The sequence below is a fragment of the Marmota flaviventris genome, chromosome 2 (assembly GCF_047511675.1).
Source record: "Marmota flaviventris isolate mMarFla1 chromosome 2, mMarFla1.hap1, whole genome shotgun sequence".
In the NCBI taxonomy this organism is placed as follows: Eukaryota; Metazoa; Chordata; class Mammalia; order Rodentia; family Sciuridae; genus Marmota; species Marmota flaviventris.
Genome location: NC_092499.1, coordinates 47066974 through 47078103, shown reverse-complemented (window position 1 = coordinate 47078103; position 11130 = coordinate 47066974). Strand labels below are relative to the sequence as shown.

The following is an 11130-nucleotide window of genomic DNA, read 5'->3' as shown; positions in this document are numbered from 1 at the left end:
GATGGGCGGTGCCCGATGGCTGAAGGCGACTCTGCCAGGCCCCTGGGCTCGCGTCACCGCTCCGCAGCGGCCCGGGCCTGCTGGCTTCGCGCTCCGGGGTCAGACGGAGGACGCGGGCGGGCTGGGGGCCCCCCGGCTGCGAGGCGGAAGGGCTTGGGAGCGGGGCGGCGCCGGCGGGGGACGGGGCGTGCCCACGTGACCGCCCCGCCCGCCTCCTGCGGCCCGCCAGCCCCGCCGCCTCCTCGGGGCTGCAGCTCCCGGCGTGCCCCGCACTCGCAGCCGCCTGCCTGCCCGCCTGCCCCTCCTTCTCCTCCTTCTCCTCCTTCTCCTCCTCCCAGATCCACGGAGCCGGAGCAGCTGCCGCAGTCACAGCCGCGGGCACTATGGTAAGGCGGGCGCGCCGGCCGGGAGACTGGGGCGCAGCAAGGAAGCCCCCAGAGCGGCCCCGCACGACCCGGGGAATGGGGCCGCCATTTTAACCAGTTTTTGGCCTCCGAGGTGGGCGCTCCTGCGCTGTAGCCCCGCAGCAGCCCCGCTGCTCTCAGCCGGCCGGCCTGCCCTCCGCAGTCAGGCCCAGCCCTGCTGCTCTCGGGATTCTTGGGGGCGGGGAGGGCCCGGGAGTGCGCGCGGGGGTGGGGTGGGGGTGGGGGTCGGGGCCGTGCTGCCCGGGCTGCAGGAGGTTCCAGCCCCCCAGGTGCCGCGTTTGCCCTTCGCTTCCTAATTTTTCTTAACACGCGCGCTCTAAAATTGGTAGGTGATTTTCAGGCTTCGGGTCAGGGTCTAGATGGCCTGTAATAAAACTCTTAAGGGAAGACTGAAAAGGTGGGAAAACTGTTTTTTTTTTTTTTTTTTTTAATGCTTTCTAGTGGTAAAAGAGCTTCTATATTGGACTTTTTAGTTTTAACGTATCTGCCTTTGAGCTGTGGGGCAATTATGTTGTAGCCGTAGGCGGTTGGAGTTTACACTTGATTCCCTTTCCTTATGAGGAAACGACAGTGGCTAGGATGACTTTAAAGAAAAAAAATAGTAGAAGCATTAACTGAAATCCAAAAGTGTTTTTTTAAAGGCCTGCAGAGTTGACACAATACAGAAGGTATTTTTGCCGCTGCTCCTGAAGCTCTGACATCACCCAATGAAATAGGAAACATTTCAGGGATGGGACAACTTGTATTTGTTCCTTTTGCTCCACCTTCCATTTGCTTTCTCTGGACACCTTTAAAAAGGATGAATGGGCAGGATGAGTTTGAGTCTTTAGATGTATCATGTACTAAATCTTTAAAATGAAATTAATCCGTTTGGACTGCTTGCATCCTTCAGTGCAATTTTTAATGTCCAAACTAAATTGAATCCTCTGTAGGCAGACAATTTTGTTTAAATCCAGAATGCTTGTTCTGAATTACCATTCTTTGTTTATTTTCAGGCATCTGGAGTTACAGTGAATGATGAAGTCATCAAAGTTTTTAATGATATGAAAGTAAGGAAATCTTCTACACAAGAGGAGATCAAAAAAAGAAAGAAAGCAGTTCTCTTCTGTTTAAGCGATGACAAAAGACAAATAATTGTAGAGGAAGCAAAGCAGATCTTGGTGGGTGACATTGGTGATACTGTAGAGGACCCCTACACATCTTTTGTGAAGTTGCTACCTCTGAATGATTGCCGATATGCTTTGTACGATGCCACATACGAAACAAAAGAGTCTAAGAAAGAAGACCTAGTATTTATATTCTGGTGTGTAAAAACAAAAGAAAAAAGTACTTTTAAAATGCAAGGATAATTATTATCATAGTCAGTTTTGCCTTTGTTCTTCTTATAAGTGAGATTCAACAATTGTTTTTTTTGTTTTCATAGGGCTCCTGAAAGTGCACCCTTAAAAAGCAAGATGATTTATGCTAGCTCTAAAGATGCTATTAAAAAGAAATTCACAGGTACAAATATTGACTATTTTGTGTTAAGAAATTACTCTTTTCTAAGTATAATAAGATAATGGAATATTTTTTCTTTTTAGGTATTAAACACGAGTGGCAAGTAAATGGCTTGGATGATATTAAGGACCGATCAACACTTGGAGAGAAATTGGGAGGCAATGTAGTAGTTTCACTTGAAGGAAAACCATTATAAAATGACTATCAAGTGCCATCTGGATCTTAAGGGGTTTCATTTCTCCAGCTCAGTCCATTGGAATAGCATTAGGTGTTTTTTCATTTTTTTTTTTTTTTCCCTTTCCTCTGGGCCCTTCCAACACAGTGAATGAAGGAGATATCATTCATTTAAGCAGCCTGTCAGTGATTGCCATTAGACTCTTCAAAATGGTTATTTTTATGTAGAAGGAATGCCTTCCTGTCTTTATTTTAGCCAAAACAACTGGTTATATGCCTCCTTTGCAGCAAGCACTACAATGAATGTGATTGTCAATGTGAATAGTCTAGAATACTGCAAAGGGTAAGCAGATTGAATGCCTTGAAAGTATTATCCACTGGTCAGATGGTGAACTTTTTTCAGTATTATTATAGTTGCACTTGATTGTAGTTCTGTGAGGCGCTGGAGCATTCATACACCTCACCTGCCTTGGCAAGCCTTCTTTTGTGACATGGCAGCACGAATATAACACTATGCATTAAAAGCACTTTTGTTTTTTAAATGAGTTTAATCCCCCCAAAGGAATGCCAATTAAGTTTCATTAACTGTGTCATCAATTTATCCTAGTACCTCAGTGTTCATTCCTATTACCTACATATCTTCTTAAAAGAAATATCTGTTATTAATGCCTTTTTGTTTTCCATTGAGTGTACACTACTGAATAAGTGTAGGAGTTTTATGTTTACCATGTGAGTCTTGCGACACTAAAGATATTTTGAATATCAGTCATGATGGCAATTTCTGTATAAAAGAGCCTTAAATGGAACATTGTTTTGAGATCAAACTCCCCATCCTCACAAAAATGGCCACGTTGCAATAAAAATTGTGGCATGTTACAGAACGTTGCCTTGTTTTCCTTGGAAATTTTGCAAAATATTACGTAGAACCACTTTTAGGGTAAACAGCTATAAATTTCTGCACTGGTCATTTGAGAACTTTTTTTGTACAACATTCATGCATGATATTTTCCAGATTTGTTGGATTTCTTTGGTTTAAACAATATTCTATCCTTAAAGACACCTAATATAAAATACCATTAGTAAAGAGTGGTACTTTTTTAAACATGTTTATTTATTTCTTTATGTGGTAATATGGAGAGCAGTTTTTTTTGTTTTTTGGCTTTTGGTTTTTGCACTTTGACATAAATATCCTCAATATCTCATTTGTTCTCCAGTTATTTTTTTATTCACATTTACACTTAGAAATAATTGAGTAGAAGCAGCAGGAAATTTTTGTTGCTTATTGGGTCAAAATAATAATTTGTTAAATGTCCTTCAAAAGTTTAATGCTTCTGATATTTAGAAATATTCATTTTCACTACTGTAATAGAATTAGAAAAGAATTGGTAGTCTTAAACATTACTGGTGGGATTTGGCAGTGGTCCAGATTGCTCTCCTTATAGAGAATTTGATCTACTCAGTGTGAGCAGTTTGCTGTTAGCCAGAGCTATTTATGGCAAACACATGCTTTTGTATCTTGTCATAGTTATCCACAAATGGCAAAACTGGACTTGATTCTACTGGTATGCAAAATAGGCATGCTAGTAAGCAGTGAATTGTGGCTCAGAACTTAAGTCCATGTTTCTGAAGAATGCTTTTGTCAGAAAAAAAGAAATGGAAATATCCCTTTTTAAATATTTTTTTAAAGTATTTAGAAGTAATTTGAGTTTAATTAGGGTTTTTTTCGTATTTTTAAAAGTTTTTAGATAAGAACATTAAAAAGATTATATGTCTAGGCTTCTATTTAAAACTGTATGAATGGCTTGGGATCTTTTTCGCACTGAGCAATTTTATTTCAGATTTCCAACTGTCCATGTGAGTTGTCTTAGACATTTTGATGACTTTTTGGAAAGGCCAAGTTTTTAATAATCAAAGCAGGAGAATGCTAATATATACTAAACCCTATGTGTAACATACTTGCACCATGGCATTTTTCATTATTTCCTCATTCTAGAAAATAAGGGATTTCTTAAAAAACAAATAAGTTATCAGAGTATCTTTGATCTTTATAACTAATTCCTTGACTTCTTTATATGCTCTTTAATAATTTCAGAGATTAAATAACTTCTTTAAACTACAATATTTTGATTTGTTAGATTGATAAAATAGATATTAACATAGTTATTTTATATATATATATATATAATATATATATATATATAAAATTAGTTTTAGCTGGACATAATATCTTTATTTTTATGTGGTGCTGAGTATCAAACCCAGCGTTTCACACATGCTAGGCAAGCGCTTTACTGCTGAGCCACAACCCCAGCCCTAGTTAAGTTCATCTTTGAAATACATCTTTGTGCACAGAGCTAAAAATTATGATATCATTAATAATAGATCACATGTTGAGACTAATTTGGCATTTGAAATGATCATTTTTATTTTATAATCATTTCTAATGAAACAATGTTCCAGTTAGCTTTAAAATATATACGGTGCTAATTAGTAAAATATATTAAAGACAGTATTTTACTGCTAGCTTGCAAAATTATAAGTGTTTAAAAAATAAAATACATGAAAATATTTAAAGCTGTTAAGATGTGTTTACTTACACTTTGGAATATTAAAAGGTGAAAAATTAAGAGCAAAGAGGCACCATTATCTGTAGTCTTTTTCAGGATTTTAGTTGATGAACTTTTTCATGTAGAGATATATTTTCTTTGAAAACTGAATGTTGAAGCAATTTTAGCATTTTCAGACAAATAGGAACAGTTGGCATTTGTCCCAAACTGGCTGTCAGCTGTCGTTTTCCATCATTATCTAAAATAGTGTGACCGGCGTTGTGTATTTAATGTGCCTTTATACTAGATTAGAAGAAAAGCCTCTTAGTAGTTTTGAGTTTCTCTGATATAGATCCTTTGTAGCAGCTAATTTATGGAATCCAACAAATGGATTTTGGGAGAAAATTCTTTTAAAAACTGTTCTCTTGTTAAGGAAAGATCTCAGCAATGGTAAATCATTGAGGGGTTTGACACACTTTTTGCTAGGTTTTCCTCTTTTATAAAATCATGTTCTGTTCTTATTTTTGTTTGTAATGGTAGTTGGAGATTTTTTTAAAAATGTGAATTTTCACTTTTTTATGAAAATATTAACACTACTAGAGATGTACAGGCAGGCTCCACTGAATATTGCTTTTCAGACAACGTAAGTTTAGAGATGTTGTATCTTATCTCAGGCAGTAAAGAAGTCAGGTTCTTTTCTATGCTCTGAAACATCCAAATAATTGCTTGCTTTCTGTGTACAATTGGAACTTAACCCTCCAATCCAGTTTCCTCTCAGTGCAACTGAGCAAATTAATCTCTCTGACCCTTAGTTTTTTAAATTAATAACATGGAAATGATAATGTCTTTACTGTATCTGGTTGCTGAGTCAAATATAAAAATGCTTTTTGGAAATAGGAAAGTGCTATGTAACTGTAATAATTTGTTTAAACCATGTACCCTTAATAAGTGTAATCAAATAGATGAAAGAACTATGTTAAAAATAACATATCATTGAGCCTCTATTTTTATAACTTCCATTTAATTACATGAAGACTGATTGGCTGATACATAGCATCTTTTTCAGAAGTATAAAATGTATTGTTAGCTCAGAATTACAGCTTCTGGATTGATGTCCATGGCTACTTTTTTTTTTTTTCCCCATGACTGCTTTTAATCTTTTTAGTGTAATTTTCTTTTTCACGTGTGAATAGATAGATAATGGTCTTTTTCCCAAAATAATTTTGAAGTAAAGAGAAAGCTAGAAATCTATGGAATATTTGTCATAAATGTATGATTGTTGAAATACCGTAACTTTTTTTTTTTTTTTTAATGTTTTTTGTTACTGGGAATTGAACCCAGGGGCCCTTTACCACTGAGCTATATATCCAATCCTTCTTATTTTTTCAGACAGAATCATGCTAAGTTTCTGAGGTTCTTTCTAAGTTGCTGAGACTAGCCTCAAGTTTGGGATCCCGTCTCAGTCCTTTGAGTCATTGGGATTACAGGTGTGTGCCTGTATCCAGCTGAGATTTTTGTTTTCTTTAGAAAGTTCATGCCCATGAAATCTGAAATATTTTATGTTTCCAAGATTTTTTGAATGTTTCAGTATTATAAATTTATAGAATTATGAAAAATAAGGATTATATATACATGTTCCAGAAAGCTAAGATTTCATGCCTGTAATCCCAGCTACTTGGGTGGCTGAGGTAGGAGGATCACAAGTTCAAGGCTAGCCTAGGCAACTTGGTGAGACCCTGTCTCAAAATAAAAGGGCTGGGGATGTAGCTCAGAGGTAGAGTGCTTGCCTAGCATCTGCAAAGGCTTGGGTTTGATCCCCAGTACTATACTTTTTTGAAAAAGAAAAAAGCATCTCTCTTAATCTTTTTCCAAAAACTTGGATATATCCCTTCCCATGTTCCTCTACCCGTTTTTCTAGAAAGATTACTGTATTTATAGTGGTTAGGTACTAGGACTTTGATATCAAAGACTGCTTGGGTTACACATGCAGACCATTAATACTAGTTGATCTTAGGCAAATCATTTAACATCTGAAAGCCTTAATTGTTCCATCTTTAAAATGGAGATAATTGTGCCCCCTATAATAGAATTGTGAGAATAAATGAAGGCACTTGTAATACTTCCTGGCACATAGTAAGTGCTCAGTAGAATGGTGCTAAAATTTTGATCCAATCATGTGAAAGAGCTATTATGTCATGACAACAAGCTTAAGATAGACCAATCCCAAGCAAATTAGGAATTGTGGTCATCATATCAAAAAGGAACCAGACGCAGTGGCATACACCTGTAATTCCTGCAGCTCAGGAGGCTGAGGCAGGAGGATTGTGAGTTCAAAGCCAGCCTCAGTAATTTAATGAAGCCCTAAGCAACTCAGTGAGACCCTGTCTCTAAATAAAAAGGGCTAAGTGCCCCTGGGTTTCTTCCCCAGTACTTAAAAAAAAGAATAGGCTGATATTAAAATGTAATAGTTTATTTATAATGAGCTGCTTTGAAGACTCAAGGTCATCATTTATTTATTTCAATTATATAAGCCCATGAAGTATATTAAGTACAGTAATGAACCTCGGAAGAATTGACTTTGCCTTTTTATAGCTTTCTTTGGGATTTTGATACTGGTAAACTGACAGTTTACTATATTTTGCTGTTGTGGTATGGTCTCTGTAGCACTTGCTAATTGTTGCTTTTGGACCTTATGGACTAGGAAAACCAGGTTCATTATAACTGTATAAGAAAGTGAATAGACTGAGAAGGGAAGGATTGAGAGGAAAATGCTGGCACATTTTTTTTTATTATTTATTTTGCCCATTTAAAGAACTGGTGTACTTTTAGGGTCTTGGTTTTAATTTTTTTTTTTTTTTACAAGTAAGGTTTATAAAATAGCTGAGCTTTACATAAATACTGTATCCCACTGAGGTGTATCTAAAATATCATTAAGGAAGTTGTATTTGTCTTTGTAGCTGTATCAGTAAAAAGACACAAGAAATTTATTTCATTATTGAGAGAAGGAAGATTTAATATTATTTGCAGAGCTACGAATTGAACCCAGGGCTTTATACATGCTAGACAAGCACTACTGCTGAACTATACCCCCAGCCCTAAGGAAGTTATATTCTCAATAATTTTTTTATATTATTGAAGCAAGTAAATAAGATACAAAAACTGATAAGAAAGTAATCTAAAAATGTAACCAGGCTCTATAGCACCTACTTTAATCCCAGCGACTCTGGAGGCTGACAGGAGGATTGGTAGTTCGAGACTAGCCTTAGAGGTTGAATGAGACCCTAAGCAACCTAGCAAGATCCTGTCTCAAAAAATAAAGAAAGGGTGGGTGATATAGCTTGGTAGTAAAGCAACCCTGGGTTCAGTCCCCAGTAACACCCCCGCAAAAAAAAAAAAAAAAAAAATGCCAGCAGGGCGTGGTAGCACACATCTACACTCAGGAGGGAGGCAGGAGGGTTTCTGGAGTTTTAAGCCCAGCCTGGGCAACATATATCTATCTCAAAAAATAAATAAAATGCCAATTGACTTGAGTTTATTTGATTTTTCTTACATGTACCCTAGACATGCTTACTAGGAAGTAGCTCTGGACTTTTCATCTACACACTTTATCCACTACATTCTTGACCTTGTCAATTACTTTGGTAATGTGTAAACAACAATTTAGTTCATTTTACAAAACAAAAATTTGGAACCAATTGTTATTCAGAATTTTTTTCCACAGAAATGAAAAGCACTTAATATTGTGGCACAGTTTCTCTTATGTGTTCTCACTGGTGGAATTTCAAATATTTCCCTTGGGAAGTTGATAGTTACTGAGTGAATTACAAAATTCCTGGGCATATAGCCCAAACCTTCCTAATATGTATTCTTAGGAGTTGAAGGGGCCTGGGTGGGTTTTTTTTTTATTTTTATTTTTTTTTATTAACAGCACATTATATCACCAGATAGAAGGAGCACCTCCCAAATTGTTATAATTAGACACTATTATATAAAAGGTAGAAATGGCAACAGAGTATTTGTCCTACAAATCATAAAAATTTGCTATCCCATTCAAGAAACAAATAATATAAGAGTCATACTTCAAAGAGTGAGAGAAAATAATGTGAAGATTAAATTATATTTACACTTTTTGTGTGCAAAGTAGTAATAGGTCAAAGAGAAAAAGTGGCATTCCCTTTACTCATGACTGCTTATTGGCAATTGTGTTGTGAAGCAATTTATAAGATTCTAAATTTATGCGGTTTCCATTTCTAAAAGTCTTATATGAGGGAAAAGGGAATGAGCAACAAAACTAGTGTTTACCATTTTCCTAATTTGAAATATATTTAGTTTTAAAAAAGATTGAACTGGGCCGGGCATAGTGGTACATGCATGTAATCCCAATGACTCAGGAGGATAAGGTAGGAGTATCACAAATTCAAAATCAGACTCAGCAACTTAGCAAGACCCTGTCTAAATCAAACAGAAAAAGAGCTGAGGATGTGGCTCAGTGGTAAAGCACCCCTGAAAAAAGATATAACTGATTTTTAAGAAAAATTTCCCCCCCAGTGTTGGGAATTGAATCCAGGGCCTCTTGAAAGAAGCAAGTGTTCTACTACTGAGCTATGCCCCCAGCTGAGTTTTAACTGGTTCTTAAAGGAAAATAAAATTATAATTTTTAATATTGTTACATATTGAGTAGTGTATATACCTTTAATAATTGCTAAATGACATTTATTTTTAAATTAATTATTTTTAAATTAAACTTAACAGCAGAACCTCTCTCATTTTTCTTTTGCTTTTATCTACCTGCTAAAGAAAAATACTTAATCATGGTGTAGAAGTTCTTAAGAAATACCAGGTGACTGGTTTAGATATGTGTTTATGACCTGGCTATAGATATAAAAATGTTTTGGAATTAAGTGTCATTTACTGTCATTGACATTACAAATTTTCCTGCTCTGAGCTGGTTGTTTTAGTTCATTCAGTTTACTTGCCACTTATTGACAGTTGAGTTATGAAGGATTATGTAGAATTTCAAATTTATGTTTGCAATATGTGAGATAAATGGGTAATAGAAAATGATTCTTGGGTTAAAAAAATTTAAAAAAAAAGAATGTAATGTGTTTTCGTGGTGTTTTTTTTTTTTTTTTGGTTTTGGCCTTTGGAGATTGAACCCAGAGACTCTTTACCAGTCTTTTTTATTTGGAGATACTGAGCTACATCTCCAGTCTTTTTTTATTTTGGGATAGTTCTCACTAAGTTGGGTTGCTGAGGCTGGCCTTGAACTTGCAATCCTCCTGCTTCAGCCTCCTGAGTGACGGGGATTACAGGTATGCACCACCGCACCTGGCTTTAATGACATTCTTATAGTAAAGTCCTAAAAAATAGGCTAATGTTATATGGTTGATATTCTTCTGGATTACTCTTAAAAATGAATTGTGTTTTTTCATTTTTATTTCAAAAATATGCTCAGGTTGGAACTTCTGCAAAAAGAAAAGAACAAATTAAGTTGTGAGCTAGTTTTAAATGCTGCAGATTACTTCTATTAAATTATAATAATTATTTGGGAGATTCTTGTAGTTAAAACTGGTTTTAAATTATTTATATATGGGGGCTGGGGATGTGGCTCAAGCGGTAGCGCGCTCTCCTGGCATGCGTGCGGCCCTGGTTCAATCCTCAGCACCACATACAAAAACAAAGATGTTGTGTCCGCCAATAACTAAAAAATAAATATTAAAATTCTCTCTCTCTTTCTAAAAAAAATTATATATGTAGAAAGAGGGAAGATTTTGCTTTAAATACTGTTTGTGCAGATTCTTTACTACTGGAGCTCTGGCTCCAGTCATAGAGGAGCAGATTTGGATCTCAAAAATGATGCATTGCATCTACCTGAATACTTACTGCATGACTGAGTGCCATCCACCATAAATACTTGAAGCCATAAACTCTTCCTGTCTTTCTTGTGCCACCTACTTTTATTACATTGGAACTTGATAATAGGCATCTCTTGCATGATTTTTACTTTTCCTCAAAGGAACTGTTTATGAAATAAAGTTTCCAATGTATCAGGACTCTTATTTTTCTCCTATCATTTGTATGATAAAGTTTAGTAGATGCTAGATCCTGGTGCACAGTGTAAATAAACTCTTCTCTAATCTACTTTGTCCCACTCAAATATTTAAGATAAAATATAATGTATGTTTTGCTCTAAGCCAGAAGCACTCTATATATGATGAAAAAGAGATATTTATTAATTTGGTTAAAATTATACAAACCAAAATTACTAGTTGCTTCCTTAGTTTTCATTTAGCCTAATTTAAGAGAGTTTGCATTTAGTGTACTATTCTAAGAGGGTCTGGTAATCCCCATGATTAAAGCAACATAAGATTTATATTTACTGTGGAGAAACATGATCTTCCTGGCCACTATGAATCACTCTGGAAACATCCTATCTCTGTTTTCCAATTACTCAGATCATTACTAGATCAAACTCAGATCAGTTTAAC

At 36.3% G+C, this 11130-nt stretch overlaps 1 protein-coding gene across 1 annotated transcript; it reads left to right on the top strand.

The window, feature by feature from the left end:
* Positions 1-240: 240 nt before the first annotated feature.
* On the top strand, positions 241-10695 carry Cfl2 (cofilin 2). The gene is made up of 4 exons (XM_027929544.2): positions 241-386; positions 1421-1728; positions 1849-1925; positions 2006-10695. Exons 1-4 carry the CDS (start codon positions 384-386, stop codon positions 2116-2118), a joined length of 501 nt encoding a protein of 166 aa, XP_027785345.1. The 5' UTR covers positions 241-383; the 3' UTR covers positions 2119-10695.
* The last annotated feature ends 435 nt before the right edge of the window (positions 10696-11130 follow it).

Excerpts from the sequence above, each read along its gene's own strand:
- Cfl2 (XM_027929544.2), top strand. Across the intron at positions 1,729-1,848 it reads GACCTAGTATTTATATTCTG|GGCTCCTGAAAGTGCACCCT; the intron begins GTGTGTAAAAAC and ends TTGTTTTCATAG. Across the intron at positions 1,926-2,005 it reads TATTAAAAAGAAATTCACAG|GTATTAAACACGAGTGGCAA; the intron begins GTACAAATATTG and ends TTTTCTTTTTAG.